This window comes from Rattus norvegicus, chromosome 9 (assembly GCF_021556685.1).
Source record: "Rattus norvegicus strain SHRSP/BbbUtx chromosome 9, alternate assembly SHRSP_T2T, whole genome shotgun sequence".
In the NCBI taxonomy this organism is placed as follows: domain Eukaryota; kingdom Metazoa; phylum Chordata; class Mammalia; order Rodentia; family Muridae; genus Rattus; species Rattus norvegicus.
In genome coordinates, this window is record NC_141542.1 from 41,453,165 (window position 1) to 41,472,708 (window position 19,544).

The following is a 19,544-nucleotide window of genomic DNA, read 5'->3' on the forward strand; positions in this document are numbered from 1 at the left end:
CTGTTCTGAACTCATTTCATCTCCACAACAAATTTAGGAAATAGGTAATTATTCTTACATTATAAAAAAAATGAAACAAGCAAAAAGTCTTTTATAAATTATAAAACGTCTTCTGGATATAATTAGTAACATTTAGTGAGAAAAGCTGTCCATGTAAGTTGCTCCTTCACCTCTCAGAGCTGTTAGTTATTTCTATGGTTGGGATGTTTGTGGCCGTATGTTGAGACTAAATCCCCACCACTGTGAGACAGTGTTAAGAGTTGAGGGCCTCTGGGAGGTGATTAAGTCACAAGAGTGGAACCCTTATGACTGGGATTAGTGTCCTTGTAAAGAGGCCCCAGATGAGTCTTACCCATTTTCACCAAGTGAGATCACAGCAAGATGTCACTCTATGAATAAGCAAGGGAGCCCACACTAGACACATGGCCTTGGTCTCGAATTTTACAGCCTCCAGAACTGTGAGAAATAGATTACTGTTGTTCATAAGCTACATCACATATGGTACTTTAATACAGCAACTCCTACAGAAACAAAGTTATTTTTCAAGGAAAATATCACAAATGGAAAAGGCTGATATCTCAACCACCATGATTGGTGGGCATGTACGAAAGCACCCAAAATAAATGCACTTAGCTGCATTTAATGGGGACAAAGTGCATGCCTTGACCCACTTTACACTAGGATCTCAGCCAATGAGACACAGCTGATTCCAGTTACAGAATGACCTGGGCTTATAGGCAACATTAACAGCTTGGGCTTTAAAGCAGGATCATAGAGTTTGACCAGAGAATCAAAAGCTGAAAAAGAAGATAGGAAGAAGAGGAGGAGGAGGAAGAATATGAAAATAGAAAAAGAAAGACTGGATCGGAAAGAAAAGGAAAGGAAAGGGGAAAGAAGGAAAGAAGAAACAGTAAAAATAGAAAAGGAGGGAAGGAGAGGACAGGACAGGAGAGGACAAGACGGAAGCATGGTGACTGATACACACTGCCACCTCAGGACTCAGGAGGAGGACCAGAAGTTCAAGGTCACCCTGAACTACATTGAAACCTTTTCTCAAAATAAGGGAAAGGAAGGTGGATGAAAGGAAGGAAGACAGGGAAAAGAACAGAGCCCCCCAAAACTTAAACTGACCACTCAAATCACCAGACTCTGTTCACCTTGAATCCTGCACTACACGCGCTGACAACTTGCTGTTCTCATGGATGGCTCTGTCGGTTCAGCAAGCTATGTAGACTCTACTTCTCATACCTCTATATCTGGGCTGTAACTGTATGTCCAAGTATCTACTAGGCACCTGTAGGTTCAAACTCAACACGCCCAACTTTTAATTCCTCTCCTTTTCCTTTTCTCTCTTCAAGTCAGATCCTTCTCTCCAACTAGCATCCTTATCTCACTGTAGGCCACTATCACATGAAGGTGCTGAAAAGTTAGGCATGGAAGCCAAGACTTCCAAAGCACCCCCCCCCCCTTTATTAAATACCACGTAGTCCACCTCAAGACCTCTCAAAACTATACTCTTCTTTTCTCTGTCCCATTTTAGCAGACATCTGTCAATCTATTCCTGTTTAAGCCTGGTTTTTAAGGCTTTTCTTCACACATTAACACAAAATTCATTTCCCCAAGAACCAGTTGACAGTGTTAGAATATGAAAATCTGACCCATCACCTCCTTCCCCCTAACCGTCATTGTTAAAGTACCCACAGCCTTCAGATTAAGGCCAATAACCTTCAGTGGATGCCTAAGGCCTTTCCTAGCTTATTCAACCTGCACGTCCTTAAACACAGTTCTGCAACCATACTCTCTCCACAAGCTGCTTTCTCTACCTGGATACCTCCTGCTCCTTAGAGCTAGCAGGGGCCTGTTCAGAATGCAAACTGCATCAGAAGTAAGTTCCTATATTAGCAGTAGCTGGGCTCTCGCAATCACAGCACACATACACTCATTGTAAACTGCTGTATAGTTACATATTTGCCCCATTAAACTGTAAAGTCGGCAAGGGTATAGTTACATCTTGGCTTTGTGTCCCACAGGTCTAGCATGCCATTTATCAAGAAGAGGACAGGGCTGGAGAGACGGCTCAGCGGTGAAGAGCACTGACTGCTCTTCCAGAGGTCCTGAGTTCAATTCCCAGCAACCACATGGTGGCTCACAACCATCTGTAATGAGATCTGATGCCCTCTTCTGGTGTGTCTGAAGACAGTGACATACATAAAATAATAAATAAATAAATAAATAAATAAATAAATAAATAAATCTTTAAAAGTGGACACAGGAAAAGGCAGAATTAAAACTCTCAAATGCGTGCACAGAAGACTTGAAAAATACAGCATGGTTGTAACTTATCTTACCACCTTCACTCAAAATATACTCCACTAGTCATCACTGACCATTCTAAATTCCCGTTTCCTTAAAATATGTATTTTTTTCTATATAACAGTTGATATTTCTTCAAAAGGAAATCTGACATTAGCTTTCAAATGCTTATTGCAACTACACCATAGTCAAAAAAGGTTTTTGTTTTGTTTTGTTTTTTTAAACCAAAAACCTAGAGATCAAAGAATTCAACAACAATTTATCTTTAAAATTGCTGAGGTAGTAACGATTATAGCAACAAAGAAGTTACTTAACGGGTACATATACTAAGTCACTCTGGAGTTAAATATAAATTAATATGTTTAAAGTTTTTTTCATTCTGGAGATCATTTGAAACATGAATTCTCCTGGTGTTTCTACATCACAGCATTGTGAGGGGAAGCCCACCTAGCAATGAACAGTACAAATGTACACGCGGAAAGCATTACTATACCTCTATTTTGTTTTTATCAACAGCAGCTGGCAGAGAAGGAGAGGATACCAAAGGCTGAAGAGGGGCATCAGAAGAGGAAATCTAGATGTGCAGATGCAAAGTGAGGAGAGAAAAAGGAGAGAAGGCGGTCATTAAAACCGACAGACATCAGAGGGAAACACTCATGCATTTCTGATAAAAGTAGTTAAGAGAATGTTAACAGTAAAATAGTGCATCAAGAATAAATATGTTTTAAAAACAATGTCTATCTGAAATATTTAAAAAGACATAGTAGAGAACCATATATATTTAAAATGGATTTTCTTCTAAGCTAAAAAACTTATATTTACACAAGATAATAACAAAACTATCTGAAGTATAATTTTCTCTGATAACTCAATTGCAGTCAAGGTTACCATCGAAACCCTAGTAATTTGAAGCAAGAAAAAAAGTTTTATGCATACAGGAGGAGAGTAAAAATATTTTTTATTGTTGATAATAACTTTAAGAACAGGAAATAAAGCAGTGGGGAGAATAACGGTTTGAGAATAGTAAATGTTTAAGAAAGCAGAAGCAAAGAGTGGGAGAAAAGACTGGGTTAGTGTAACAGTTGAGTAGCCAAGAGACTTACTACAAAGTAATTTATTCGTGCCATCCTGAAGATGGTTATGCAAACAGAAGTGCCCAGCCCTGTTCGGTTACTCTGAAGCACAGAGACAGAATTCACCTGAAAGCTTTGCACACATCTTCCTACCCAACTTCTACATGCATAGATGATTAACAGAAGCACTATCTTACTGCAAAAATATAACTGAATATGTTTACAACACACATGGCAGATCTTTGGAGCCATAAAGTTGATGTCTCTATATTTCCCTGTCATACTGGTAGTGCCTATGGGGATCTGAAGTTGCCATTTTAGATGGGCCATTAAATAATGTCAAAATAATACTCCAAGGTGCCAAGTCCTCCTTCAGCCTGCTAGTTAATTACGGCAGTCGTTCTTGAATCACTTCAGAAGTTTGTTTCCCCCTTGTACAGTGTTGGATCTGGTGCAATTATGTAAACTAGCCACTTAATTAATATTAAACCAAGCTCTACATAAAAGGAAATGTCCATCGCAGGGAAATGTATATTCCATTATGAGAATGTACTTTAGAGCCTGACTTGAAGCTGGTGCTTCCTAGAGATATTTATTGAACTTCATATAAATGTGGGATTAAAAACATACGATCACTTATTAGATAATTTGTATCATAAAACTTCTTTCTATAATTTTTTTAAAAGCAGAACCTAAAAACATGAAAAATGAGAGAGGTATTCAGAATATCCAGAAACAAAAGGAAAATCTATTATAAAAGTGACCGTTGTCCTCTTCGGGAGGTGAGAAAGAGGACAAAGGAGAGGCAAGTGTGTTCTCTCAGAAGTGCACTCCTGTCACCTGGGAGTCCTCCTGATTTCCCCAGTCCATTCCCTGTACTAAGTTATTGTTACATGCAAGCTTCATCTTCAATAATTTACACACATTACACAAGGACCTAGATCACACCTAGTGTACTCCATGCCTCTCCCCTTCCCTGCTCTGGCTACACTCTGCTAGTCAGTTACCTATCACTCCTGCTCTCAGCTCCAGTCTGCCTCTACTGACTTGTGGAAGCCTTTCTAGTTCAAATGCCCACTTCAGTAGTTCTTTCTTTTTGATCTCACATAGCTTTTTCTAGGAATCCAAGTATTCATTGACTACCCTTCACTGGTACATAGCCCAGGCTGGACCTGAACTTACTCTGTAGCCCAGGTAGACCCTGACCTTGGGATCTTTCTGCCTCAGCCTCTTGACTAAGAGTCTAGGTCAGCATCACCAGGGCAGCCTACTGAAGGCATTCCTTATAACTAAATATAAATCCCTAGCAATCAAAAGACTCCACTATAGCCTCTCTCTCTCTCACAATGGATTCCAATGGCTTGGTTCACAGCTATGCTGAGGCAGGGGCAGAGGTAGGAACCTTTAGAAAAAAACGACAGTCACGGTAACTGCTTTGCTGCAGTTTATTGCTTTGTGTTTCGCCAAGTTTTGAAATATGTCATAGAAAATCAAGAAGCAAATTCTTCCTTTGCTTTGAAATTGCCTAACAGATCACTCAAGATAAGAAAACAAATTAAAAGCGGTAAGATATCCTGACATTAAGATTAACATCTGAAACAGAAAACATGTAATTTATAAAAATTAAGACACTAAAGTAAATTAGAGCTATCTCACACGGGCCTTTCAGCCACATAAAACCCAGGTCATACGATACAGCTCTTGCTCAAGAGTCCAGCAAACACAGCTGCACCCGCACCACCCCACTTCTTCCAGGACAGAGCTTAGACATACGGACTCGTTCTCTGTGTCCTATCTTTAAAGTCTGGGCTAGTCTCCACTTACTGTCCTAGAAGACTGTGAACAGAGCTTACATGGAAATAACCTGGATTTTCATTCCATTGGCAATACAAGCTCAGCAGTACATAATCTTTCACTTTAAAATGTTATACTTCCAAGCTTACAAAAAAGGGGAAAAAATACAGTGCCCATGACTGCATAAAAACCATTAATATTAATCACAGGTTAACAACCTGTGGTTGTTGATGCCATGTTTGTTCTCCCTTAACACAAGTGCACACACATGCAGACTGCCAGATTTCACTGAACTATTTGAAAATGGCTTACAAATACCATGACATTTAATCCTAAATATTTTATTACATGTCTCTTATGAATAAAAAAAATTATCCTGCCAAACTATATCTTATATCTAAAGGGAAAAAAACCTTTTGTTCAAAAATAAAACCCTTACAAATTACTATATAATTCTAGCCTCCAACTTGCTGAGAATAAAAAAAAAAAAAACACAATTTCAAGTAAAAAGGTTTAGAATGTCACATTTCAGGATCTAATATAAAGTAGTATGTTTTATGAAATATTCTAAATAATTTACTATTTCATATAAATATTCATTAAGTATATACTTCACTTAAGAATTAAATGGGGGGGGTTGGGGATTTGGCTCAGAGGTAGAGCGCTTGCCTAGCAACCGCAAGGCCCTGGGTTCGGTCCCCAGCTCCGAAAAAAAGAAAAAGGGAAAAAAAAAAAAGAATTAAATGGGCCTTAAATTTAAGTAATTATAAGTACCTTTCTCAATACTGTTGGTTTTTATTTATCCTTCAATAGCTTTTGTTTATTACGCCTGCTGAAGGTGTAATTCAAAGGCCTATAGGGTTCTCTTGAGTTCCAAAATCTCTAGATATTTTAATACTTGGTTCCCTGTTGGTGGCTGCTTAGGGAGGCTTAGGAGGTGTGGCCATGAGATCTTGAAGATTTGGGCATTTCCAGTTTGCTCTCTTTGCTTGCTTTTAAGTCTTGAGATGTAAGCCCTCAGCTCTCAGCTTCCAGCCCCAGTTGTCACGGCTGCCTGCTGCCACACTTCCTCCTGTGGTGATGGACTAATGTCACTGGAACTCAACAGCAAGCCCAAAATAAACCCTTCCTTCTATAAGTTTTCTTCGTCATGGTGCTTCACCGCAGCAAGAAAAGTAACAAAATAGGAATTAAAAGAAAAAGACAGTTTATATGCAAACTGAGATGAGAACTACTGTTTCAGACATGACTGGTGACTCCAAGAAAGGAACTACTTTAAGACTTGTTTATTAAACAAGGTGTCAAACGCCAAAAGTTGATTTCAACAATAAAGGCAATTAGCTTTTCCTAATTAACTGAGAGGAGAAATTTTAAGCAGAAATAAAATCTAAATAGAAGTAGTTGGTTAATATACTTTATTACTACAATAAGGTAAGAACTATTAACATGTTTGCTAATAATCAAGTGCTGGAATAATCAATAATGCTGGAAGTATCCAGCATTAATATACTCTTGTGATATTTTTCACATCTCAACAGACCTAACATACTTCCAGTGGGAAAACAGACTACAAATTTTCTTTTTCACTCATTTCTAGAATTTGCAAAGTAATTTTTGTTCTTTTTTTCCCCAAGCCAGTGGCTTTGTCTTCTCTTTAATTACATAATTAATTCCTTTAATGAAAGGTCAATGTCTTAGTTAGGGTTTCCATGCTGAAAAGAGACACCATGACCACAGTGACTCTTATAAAGGACAACATGTAATTGGGGCTGGCTTACTGGTTCAGAGGTTCAGTCCATTATCATCAAGGCAGGGAAGCATGGCAGCGTCCAGGCAGACACACTACTGAGGAGCCAAGAGTTCTACAGCTTGATCCAAAGGCAGTCAGTAGACTACCTTCCAGGCAGCTAAGAGGAAGGTCTCAAAGCCCACAGCAACAATGACACATGTCCTCCAACCACAAGGCCACGACTCCTAATACTGTCAATCCCTAAGCTAAGTTTATTCAAACCACCACAGTCAAACAAGCTGAATCCATACTACTTAACAAGCTCTCAACATTGTGACCAAAAATCCTGACATCTAAATAATTACAACTAACATGTGTTATAATAAACAAATTGGGCTGTATGTTTTGAAATCTACTTAATGGGCTGGAGAGATGGCTCAGCAGTTAAGAGCACTGACTGCTCTTCTGAGGTCCTGAGTTCAAATCCCAGCAACCACATGGTGGCTCACAAACATCTGTAATGAGATCTGATGCCCTCTTCTGGTGTGTCTGAAGACAGCTACAGTGTACTTATATATAATAAATAAATAAATCTTTAAAAAAAGAAAAAAGAAAAAAGAAATCTACTTAACAAACATCAATTGGTGAAAAATGAAGATTTTACTTACATTTGTGATAGCTATGGCATTTTTATCATAGTATTTCTTCTTTTCATATTTATCTCTGATGAAAAATTCTACTGCTCTGAAGACAGATAACTTAAGGAAAAAGTGCAATTAAAAGTCCCGTGTATGTTTCCCGTCATTCCTTCCCCTCTAAATCGCCCGCTCTAATCTCTCTCTCCCTCTATCTCCACTTGCTCACCCCGTTCTGCACATGTCCCACAGCCTACATTTCTTTATTCCACAGAAAGTGCATTTACTTCAGGAAAACTCATTCAAAACAAACAAACAAACAAACAAACGAATCAGCCCATCTTAAAAAAGAAAGAAAGAAAAACAGCCAGCATAACTGTTTGTTCCCAACCCACCACTCCCAACAACCACAGTTGAGCTCAGGGTCATTTGGCAATAAGCTAGCATCCAGGCAGAACTCGGAATACACCAAACCGTGTGCAACATGCTGCATACTGATTCTTCACATTCTTCTCAACACCCAGTTAATACTGAATGCAATGACTATTTTCATATCATAAATGAATTAACAACTCAGACAGATTAAGTGGCTGATTTCAACATGATTTTTTCCTACCTTAGCAGCTATATCATAAATGGGCAAACCTCAGAATTTCCTATATATTAAAAAGTGGCCTTTTTTTTCTTGCAAAGTCAAGGAATGCGCAAGTTCAGTAGCTACAACTAAGGTTTCCACTTACAACCAGAAAGTTCTTCAGAATGTTCTTAGGAAAGAATATGAGGAAAAAAATTATACAAAGTCAAAGGTTATCTGTTTGACACTGTTTTATAAAAATAAATGATTAAGGGGGGTGAAAGCATTAAGATTTTCCTAATTATTAACAGAAAACTATTTAGAAGGCATTAAAAAATGCATTACAAAATTAATTTCCATTTCTCATGAACTGCTTAAAGCAAAACCACTCTCAGAAAGCGGGCTACATTCCCACTCCTGGTTTTCATGAACAGGTGAACAGGTTCTCACTATGTAGCGAACCTGTAAGTTGGCACATAAGTTAGGACCTTCCATCTCTACCTCCTGAGCACTGGTGGAATTTTAAGTGCCCCTGTGCAGGCAATTTACATTAATTAATGATACTATAATACAGTTCACTTCTTCCTAAATATCAGCATACAGTATTAACGGTAAAAGTGTGCTATCTCGTTTCAAACATACAACATACAAATGCAAAGGATACTGATCTGTCTGTGGTCTTCGAAAGTTCTCTGGAAGATTGGCTTCATAAAGTAGTCTTGCTTTAGTATTTCCCATATCTTGCATGCACTGTAATCAAAAAGATGGCAAGTCTTTTCATTATTCACAAGAACAAAAGTAATTCTGACATACATATACACAAATCCTGAGTAACAATTACTATTTCCAATGTATATTCTTCTCCTTAAGATAATAATTTAAATCTTGACTATAAGGTTAATTATTCAAGTTTCAAACAGAGGTATTATATTTAATCCCTCATCTTACAAACACATGTGACTCCATGATGTCTTAAATGATGTTCACTGAGAAAGCACCCCTACCTTTGTACTTATAACTTCCTAAAACTGAAATTCTTGACATTTTGTGGGTAGTTCTAATATTTACAAAAATGAAATGTCTGAACAGTGTTGACATTTCCAGGACTAACAACTTAAGATCAAATTTACTACAGAGTTTATTGTAGAATTTTCATAACTTATAGTTAGATTACCTTGGGAGCACGATAAATGAGAGAGTGCTGCCTGGAATTCCACTTAAGTGGATGACTTGCTTTGGAATGATGACCCTATGAGAGGCTACTCAAAGCTTTCCCCCCAAAACCACCTGTGTACTTTAATGGCTCAATTCCACATTAGAGTACAGAAGTAGTGTCCCCAGAGGCCCACTTGTTAAGAGCCTGCTTCCCAGAGTGGCACCACTGGGAGGCAACAGGACCTGTAAGTGGAGTCAGTGGGCATCATTAGAGCCTCCCCTGACTCGGGATAGAGTTCACTTCACCATGCACTCCCCACCATTGCCATCCACTGACTCAACATAGCCAAAAGCAATAAAGCCTAATCTTGGACTGGCACCATCAGAACTTTCACCTAAATAACACATTTCAGCTACAGTTTAATCACTTCAGGTACAGTATACACAAAGCTAATAACAAACCTCTCTCCCAAAATCTAAGAATTCAGGAAACAAAGAATGCATTGTGTAATTGATGATATCTTACAAATACCAGATTATATAAATGGGCATTCTTTTATAGTCATAAACCTTTTTAAATATTTATTTTATTTTCTGTATATGAGGGTATTGCTGTCACATATGGGTACGTAGCACAGGTGTGCCTGATGCATGCTGGGGGCAAAGGAAGGCATCAGCTCATCTGGAACTGGAGTTACAGATCACTGTTAGCCATCATGTGGGTCCTGAGAACCAGACTCGGTTCTCTCCAAGAGAACCAAGCATGCTCAATCACTACCAATTATCTACTCAATGCATTTATTTAAGTGTGGCAGTGGAGTTTCATCTTGGCATACACATAATTCACACCAATTATTAACACTGTTCTAGTGACATTACTCAGTACAACTAGCCAGTGGGGCAAGAAACAGCATACAGATCGGGAAGGAGGAGGAAATAAGAAACAAGGGCCAGATCAGGACTGTGTAGAAGCATGGTTTTTAAGTAGAATAGAAAACAGTGGAAGAGAGAGCCAAAGCAGAAGGAATGGCAGAGATGAAAACGCAACGTCAAACAAATGGTAGGATGACAAGGGGCTCTAAAGGACAGCTGCCGGCCGAGTGGAAGTGAGAAGGAAGATGGCATGAACCATCTGTCCTCAGAGACTCACACATTAGAACTGCAGGAGGAGCTCTGCTCTATAACTGAAAAAGGAAATACGTCGTGAATATCATGTCAAGCACTAGCCTCAGCCCTCTAAGTGCACGTATTTTTACTATTGTCCTCAGTGGCTTACAAACACCAAGCCCTGCCTCAGAGGCTCGTTCTCACTTTACAGGTTAGGACACTGAGGCACAGAGATGGCACAGGATCGTTCTGCTGAGTAACAGATTCTCTCTCCACCCTTCTTACCTTTGTACAGATAGTCAGAATGCACACTCAGAAATTTTCACTGTAAGCAGACTGTAACTGTTCTCTTTCTCCCGAGCTAGAGGGGTTGGGTTGGGTTGGGTTTGAATTTGGATACAGGGACGTGTGTTGCCCAGAATAGCCAGGAATTCACTATGTAGCTGGAGATTGCTTTAAACCTCTGATTCTCCTGAGCTCTGGGGTTACAGAAGTACACCACAGCCTCTAGACTCATCTTCATTGTTAAAATATCACTACTGCTATTCAAATACTGTTTTTTAGTCTCTTATCCGCAATGCTTTAGAAAAAGAACTGACAAGGAAATTTTCAGTTGCTTGTTCTTTGGCAAATAAATATTTCAGTTTTCCTGAGCTGGTGGAAGACAGCCATTTGGGAAAGGGGGATAAGGGGACAATACATGGCATGTTTCTCAAGAGAAAACATAAGGTCTAATAAAATGAGCCAGTGGGTATAAGTGCCTGCTGCAAACCTTTTAACCTGAGACAGAGAGACAGATCCCCAAAACACACAAGGTAGAAGGAGAAAAACCAAACCCAAACCCAACCCCTCTTCCAAGGAAGTCGACAGTTACAGTCTGCTTACAGTGACATTTTTTGAGTATGATCTGACCATCTATACAACAGTAGAAAGGACTGAGAGAGGACCTGTTGTACCTGTCCCACAGCCTGGTACCTCATGCCCATTCTACCCCTAATAAATAAAGGGAAAAAGACAAAGAAAACGTAAGCATTGTATTTTTAATTATTTGTAACCAGGAGAAAATGTATGTTAGGAGCTATAAATGAGATTTTTTTTTTTACTTTTTACCAATCTAGTATCTAGGAATCCAGCCAGATGATAAGCACTAGACATAGTTCTGAAAAACACATTTCCCCACACCCCTGAAAAACACATTTTAAAACCAGTTTTCAATTTTCTAGGAGGAGAAATACTTGTGTTGGAGCCATCGAAAACTCAAGTGTATTAAGTATTTTGGATATAATCCTGCTGTACTGAGGTTGCATCATCCCATCGACAGCTTCTTCTATTCACCCAGACCTCAAGTGAACAATGAAAAAGTATGGATTACAAGTCAATAGTTCTAGTAAGACTTTTAAAGACACATGTTAAGACATTAACTTAAAATTAAGACTTTAAAAACACAAAAGTCAAGCATTTGGTAAACAGAATATACTGATTCTAACAAACATTGACAGAACAAGATCATACTACATACAAAGTCAATTCCATTCATGCTTATAAAAACATAACAAAATATTGAGGGTCTAAGTTAGGATGTATGTTCTAGGTAGAACATACTTCATAATTAACGGCATTTACCTTGCCATTAGATTCCATCTGCTCCTGAAGATGTGAACCAGTGGGAATTGCTAGTCAATCTTTGTTGCATACACCATCTTAAATTCATACTGTACTCATCTATACAACACCAAACAACATTTACAACCCCTTACCTGATACTAAAAGGATTGTGACCTTTTTTAGGTCTATAATTTCTGTTAATTTTTCAACATAGCCCATTACTTAGTACAAACGGCAACACCAGCAGAAAGCTAGACATTACTTCAAACTCGATTAAAAAAAAAACCTACTATAACTGAATATTAACTTCAAAATATACTGTGTAAACTGAATATCCAAAAAGCATCAATGCTCTAATACGCTGTTGTCAAAACGTAAAATAGAGGAAGCTCTTCTATTTCTGAAATGCTGTTAAGTACAAAACTGCCTTAGTTTAGCATGAAAAACAAAGCCTATATTCAACAATTTGATGTTTTAAAAGTTTTACAGGCTGTATTTGTGTCAGAGGCCTCATACCAGCTAGCGTATGCTGCCTGGGTGGTGGCCCAGTGTCTGAGAGATCTTGGGGTCCAGATTAGCTGAGACCGCTGGTTCTCCTACAGGGTCACCCTCCTCCTCAGCTTCTTCCAGCTTTTCCCTAATTCAACCATAGGGGTCCCCAGCTTCTGTCCATTGGTTGGATGCAAGTATCTGCATCTGACTCTTTCAGCTGCCTGCTGGGCCTCTCGGAGGGCAACCTTGCTAGGCTCCTGTCTGTAAGCACACACACATCAGTAACAGTGTCAGGCCTGGGATCCTCCCCTTGAGCTGGCTCCCAATTTGGACCTGTCACTGGAACTCCTTTCCCTCAGTCTCTTTTCCATTTTTGTCCCTGCAGTTCTTTCAAACAGGAACAATTCTGGGTCAGAGTTTTTGACTGTGGAATGGCAACCCCATCCCTCCACTTGATGCCTGTCTTTCTACTGGAGAAGGAAGTTACAAGGTCCCCGACACATATACAGCAGAGGACTGCCTGGTCTGGCCTCAGTGAGAGATGATGCACCTAACCCTTGAGGGACTTGAGGCCCCAGGGAGTGGGGAGGCCTGGAAGCAGGCAGGAGGTGGAGGGCATTCTCTTGGAAAGATGGGAGGAGGAATGGGATGGGGAACTGTGAGGGAAGACCAGGAGGGAAGGAGGAGGCAACAACTGGATTGTTAAAAAAAAAAAAAAAATTAAAGATAAAGGAATGTTCAACATCCTTAGTCATCAGCGAAATGCAAATCAAAACAACCCTGAGATTTCACCTCACACCAGTGAGAACGGCTAAGAAGATTAAAACCTCAGGTGACAACAGATGCTGTCGAGGATGTGGAGAAAGAGAAACACTCCTCCATTGTTGGTGGGACTGCAAACTGGTACAACCATTCTGGAAATCAGTCTGGAGGTTCCTCAGAAAATTGGACATAGTACTAACTAAGGACCCAGCTATACCTCTCTTGGGCATATACCCAAAAGATGATCGAACATACAACAAAGACACGTGCTCCACTATGTTCATAGTAGCCTTATTTATAATAGCCAGAAGCTGGAAAGAACCCAGATGCCCGTCAACAGAGGAATGGATACAGAAAATGTGGTACATCTACACAATGGAGTACTACTCAGCTATCAAAAACAATGACTTTATGAAATTCTTAGGCAAATGGATGGAATTAGAAAATATCCTGAGTGAGGTGACCCAGTCAAAAAGAACCCACAGGGAATGCACTCACTGATAAGTGGATATTAGCTCAAAAGCTTAGAATACCCAAGATACAACTTACAGATCATATGAAGTTCAAGAAAAAGGAAGTCCAAAGTGTGGATGCTTCAGACTTTGTTAGAAGGGGGAACAAAATACTCACAGGAGGAAACATGGAGACAAAGTGTAGAGCAGAGACTGAAGGGAAAGCCATTCAGAGGCTACCCCACCTGGGGATCCATCCCATATACAGACACCAAACTCAGTCACTATTGGGGATGCTAAGAAGCGCTTGCTGACAGGAGCCTGACAAATACAGAGGTAGAAGCTCACAGCCAACCACTGAACTAAGAACTGGTTCCCAGTGGAGGAGTTAGAGAAAGGACTGAAGGAACTAAATGGGTTGGCAACCCCATCAGAAAGAACAACAATATCAACCAACGAGATCTGCTTGTGTTATATATTTGTCTATGTAACAAACCAAAACAAAAGTAAGCAAAAACAAACTCAGAGAAAAAAGGTGGGCTCAACAAGTGCTGGCTGTACCAGTAACATACATGCTAAAGGGAAAGAGAGCTCAAGGCTTCAACCCTACCCAAAGAACCATAGACAACTAAGGAACGCTCTGAGTCGAGGAAGAATATCCCCAGGGAAGACACACCAAATGCTTGTCCAATAGCAAATGGTCAGCCCTGGAAACATACGTACAAGGAACATTAAACAGCCTGCACAACATGCAGGCAGTCTCTGTACATTTAAAACACACAAACACACAAGCACACACCCACCACCGCTACCACCACCACCAAAGAGAAGCAGGGTGTGGGGTTACATAGGGAATTTGAAGGGTGAAATGGTAAGGATGAAATACAGTCAGGATTTAAAAAGTAAATGAATAAATAAGAGTAGGAATAGATAAAAGAAAATAAGAGGAGTAAAAGGGTAAATGGAGCAACAGGAATTTCCTTAAACGTACACTCCAATGCTGTATTTAGTTTTAAGAATCAGGTTCGGGTTGATGGAACATTGTCTAATAATAACAAAACAGCACACAAAACATCTCACCTAAGAGCAAACTAAATATATAAAGACAGAAGCTAACAGGGCGGGGCGCCAGCTCAACTGACAAAGTGCTTGGCTGTGCAGGTGTGAGGACCTGAGTGTACAGAAGCCCCACCACACAAGGAGCTGGAGCGAGGGCTCCATGGAAAAAACGGCCACAGTCTTTGCGGAGAGAGCATGAAGTTCCCGGCTCCCAGGCATCCTCCTGACACTGAGCTCTGGGGACATGCTGCCCTCTCCTAGCATTTACACTCCCTGATAAACACGCACATAAATGATATAAATACACAAGCCAAGCATGGTGGCATGTACTTGGAATCCCAGCACTGGAAAGGCAGAGAAGGGAAGCCTCCTGGGGCTCACTGGTCACCAGACTCACTCCAGTGAAACAGTACCCGAGAAGCACTGCACATGTGCACACATGTGTACACACAGCTAAAGTCAGACAAAAGCACTGGTGCCCAAGCATAAGTCATCATCAGTCTCAAGAAACAAACATAATTAAGAGGCAAGACCAATGACAACCCCACTGCAACCCCAAGTGAATGATTGTTTTTCCTTTGCATTACCAGTCCTACATCTTGAACAGCAGAATAAGAGATAGATTTCTATCTGACCTGGCCTGGAAATACAGTTCTTCCAGGCTCAGCAGCTCTGTGTAAAGAATGTGGCCCCTGGGATTCGTGTCCTGGTCCATGCTCCTCCTCCTGTCTATCCTTGGAATGTTCCTGGCAGTTCGTCACTGAGCTGCTAAGATGAATCTGCCCGGCAGCCACTAAGAGTAAAACTAAGTTCTGTAGTAACGTATTATGTCTGAAAGTTACTTCCATAGTCTCAGTCATTTTTTTTGTACTTGACTTTTGAGGTTTACCAGTTACTTTTACTCAGTGGGGAGGGAGAGAGGGAAGGAAACAAGGCTTGGTGCCTCTTCTCTGCTCACCTTTGGAAACTCAGTTAAGAGTCGTGGTAAGGATGCAGCATGAAAATGTCAAAAGCATTCACATGAGGCCATGATTTGAAGACTTTTTTTCATCTTGATGGGGTTATAATGAGCAATGCTCCCACTGATGTTTTTAATCTAAAATTTTCTTAAATAAATGTGTATAAAGAACTGTGTGCTGACAGTTTGTTACATGCCTGGCTTTATAAGACACTAAAGAAGACTCTATAAGGAGCAAAATCTTAAGAAATCAATGTTCTAACACACGTGCATAGGTTGGTAGGTAAAATATTGTGGGATAAAGCTTCCAGGAGAGTACTATATAGGATGATGTCATTATGCAGCATGGTCCAGAATAAGGAAAAGCCTATCTATCACTGGATGAGAAGGAAGGGTAGGCGGGGAAAAGTCTAGGAAGGAGGGAGAAGGAGCAGGAGTAAAGGAAGAAAGATGGAGGGAGGCAGGGGAGAAGGGTGATTCTGATCCAGGTGGTCTAGGTCAATTTTATCTTGTCTAGAAGGTAGGCGGTTTCTATCTTTAGTAATTGGCAGTGAGTTTATTCTGTGGATGTATTATAGATTGAGAATTTAACATATAAATCTAATTGTTAAACTACAAGTTTCTAGAGCTTTGTTTTTACCAGGCTACTTACAGGGGATGTGAGCAAAGTTCCTGGCGGACAGAGAGACAAACTGTCTCAAGTTCTGGAAGCCATGCTAGGCTATAGAATGCCTGGGGCTAGCAAGAACAGCCCTCAGAAGGACGTGTGTGTGTGTGTGTGTGTGTGTGTGTGTGTGTGTGTGTGGTGTGGTGTGTGTGTGTGTGTGTGTGTGTGTGTGTGTGTGTGTGTGTGTGTGTGTGTGTCAGGCGTGGTAACAACCCGCCAAGGGGACAGTATAGGAAAGCAGCTGGCAATCTGCACGGAGTGAGAATGTGCGGGAACCAGTCCTGCCAATTCAAGGGTCCCGGTTCCGCCTGTTTTTTATTTTTATTTTACAGTACTAGCTTAAAAAGGGTGTGACCATCAAGCCGTAGAGCACAGACTCGGTCACTGCTGTTGGGGCACAAATCTGTAGGTAAACCAGTGTGTAGGTTCCTCAAAGTTCTAGAAACAGATCTACCATGTGACACACCTAGTAGCACTCCTGCACAGATTCCCATCAAACTCTAGATCCTACTACAGAAATACCTGCTCATCCATTTTCACTGCTGCTCTATTCATATTAGTCAGGAAAAGGGAGCAGCCTATATATCTATCAACTGACTGACAAGCTGATAACAAAAATGATACATGATGGAATATTGTCCTGCTGTTCAGGAAAATGATATTGTGAGGCTTACAGGAAAATGGATGAAGCACGGGGATTGGTTGAGCGAGTGAGGTGGTGACACTGACCAGAATGACAAACATCACATGCTTCTGTTCACTTTGCGATGTTAACTTTGATGTTTCAGATATGTGTACTTCATGGATACTCATAGAGGTCACAAAATTAGTAAGGTGCCACGTGTGGGCAGGGGATTTTAAAGGGAAGAGAACTAGAACACAGTGGAATAATGGAACAGGCAGAATAAGGAAACAGGAAGAGTTAAACTGGAGGTGGGTAGCAGGGTAAAACGGGAACACAGGAGGGAGAACTAGCAGTAAAGACCTTAAAAAGTCTGCCATTATACGAGCCTCCTAAAACACAGACAAACACGTGTAAAGGAAGTTTAAATGGATTTATTCCATACTGCTAACAAACAGAGCTGAGGGCCAGGAATGTATCACCTGTTCTGGAGCTGACAGACACCCAAGTTCTGCCTTTGGTCTCTATACACATAGGCATGAATGCAAACACATGAACACCCCAATACAAAACAAAACCCTAAAAATCCTATTGATAGTATTTACTATAAAATTACATGACTGATTATCCTCATAAAACTCAAACTCTACCCAGTAAGGACAAACCACTAGACCTGCCTGGTGCCCACAACTAATAGAGGCTAAGTCAGAACAAAATAGGAACACATGTGAACTGGGAACCAATTGTATTGAGATAATTAAGAGAAAAGCACTTCTTACTGAAAAGGATTTTCATGCCATCCCAGTAACCTTACGTTTAGACTGGGAGAAAGACTCCAGGCACTGAATAGACTCTCACAAACAACACCTCTGACCTTCTAGGTCAGGGCTCCACAGGAAAAGATATTCCTAAGAATTGGCCCAAAATTCTGCAGGGCAGAATAATAAATACACACAACGAAAAGATGAAAGTGAGCAGGAAGAAGAAGACAAGGAAGTCTCAGAAAGTATGCAACCTTTTTCACTTAGATCAAAGAACCCGTCCAGAATAGAACGAAGTACACCCTAGAACTAGCTAAAGGACAGGTGAAAACAGTGTATCCTCTGACGCTGGATTATACATATTCAGCTGGATTATATATATTCAGATGAAAGCTAAATCATATTGCTGATGGTGATGAGTAACTTTTTCATTCAAAGATAAGTACTGAAAATGTTTTCAAGCTACCGTGCTAGCCATAGAGGACTAAGCTTACAATGAGATAATCTACAGAATGGGATAGTCATAGTCATCTATGTATCTCTACTTGCCCACTCGACAGTAAATCTCAACCATACATTCCTACTTGCTAGTCTAGCCTTGACACAAACCACTCTAGTAATGATAGATTCATTTTATTCACAGAGTTTTCAACAAACTAAAAACCTTGGAAATATCATTTCCTAATAACAAGGGCATTCTTTATTGTTCAAATGCAATATAGATACTGCAAAGATTAAAATGAATAAGTAGCGATCATATATGATGGTAAACATAAAAGAATTAATACATCACTAGAAAAAACAAATGTGAAGGATATGTTTATAAATCATACAAAAATTAGTCCTCTACAGAAATTTGAGAAGTCGAGGACAACAGGCCGGGCATAGGCATCCATGCCTTAATCTCAGCATGTGGACACAGGGGTTAAGTGGATCTAGCTCTGTGAACTTTAATGAGAGGTGAGCCTGGGCTACACAGTGAGATCCAGGCCAGCCAAGGAATCATAGTGAGAATTGTGTTCAAAAGAACAAGTGCAGAACCTGACAAGCTCACATTCAGAGACACTCAGTCTAACCCTAAACCACATTAAAGAAAGAATGCCAAGGTTTAAACATAAGTAACTTTACTTATACAGTAACAACAATGTTTTGATAAAAAATATTTGTTTAAAAACAAGCATTCAACAGCTCAAAAACAGCATGTTCAGAGGATGTCTTTAAAACACTGAAGGAGCACACAATATCTGTGTGTGTGTGTGTGTGTGTGTGTGTGTGTGTGTGTGTGTGTGTGTGATGAGAACATGGCATATCTAATAGCAGTTAATAAGTAACCCTGAGATATTTCTTTCTAAGTGGCTACATTTTATAAAACCATACATACCTCAAACTTAATAGTTTAACTGGCCTGGGGCATGGTTAAATCTTTTGGTAAAGCATGTTTTAAAAAGATTTACATCTTTGAAAATCGTAAGCATGACTCTATGAGTATTATGGGAGTGGTGATAGTGATCACAAAGGAAGGCACAGAGTAGATTTAAATGTGGTGAAATTCCTCCCAGTGTTTGTACATCAAAAAGGCTTTAGGACACTCTTCTGAATACAGAACACTGGCTGCATTGCAACCATCACTCTTCCAAACCTGAATGAAGACTACATAGGAATAACTTCTAGGACATTTGTTTCAATTTATGCACAGCGCTGTCCTCTGAGCATAAGAGCAGTCATCTGCATCAGAGTAGTTGCACCTCTTGCAAGGGACACCTCAGATCTGGCATGTTGACTGTGA

At 40.0% G+C, this 19,544-nt stretch overlaps 1 protein-coding gene across 4 annotated transcripts in view; it reads right to left on the minus strand.

Moving 5' to 3' along the window:
* The window catches only part of Smap1 (small ArfGAP 1), an 84,883-nt gene that overhangs the window by 23,119 nt on the left and 42,220 nt on the right, over positions 1 to 19,544 (minus strand). For 2 of the 4 annotated variants that reach the window (XM_087567676.1, XM_087567675.1), the window contains exons 3-5: positions 8,783 to 8,868; positions 7,578 to 7,653; positions 2,807 to 2,887 (exon numbers count right to left, since the gene is read on the minus strand). In XM_087567676.1, the coding sequence (XP_087423802.1) occupies positions 2,807 to 2,887; positions 7,578 to 7,653; positions 8,783 to 8,868 (243 nt within the window). 4 annotated transcript variants of the gene reach the window in all.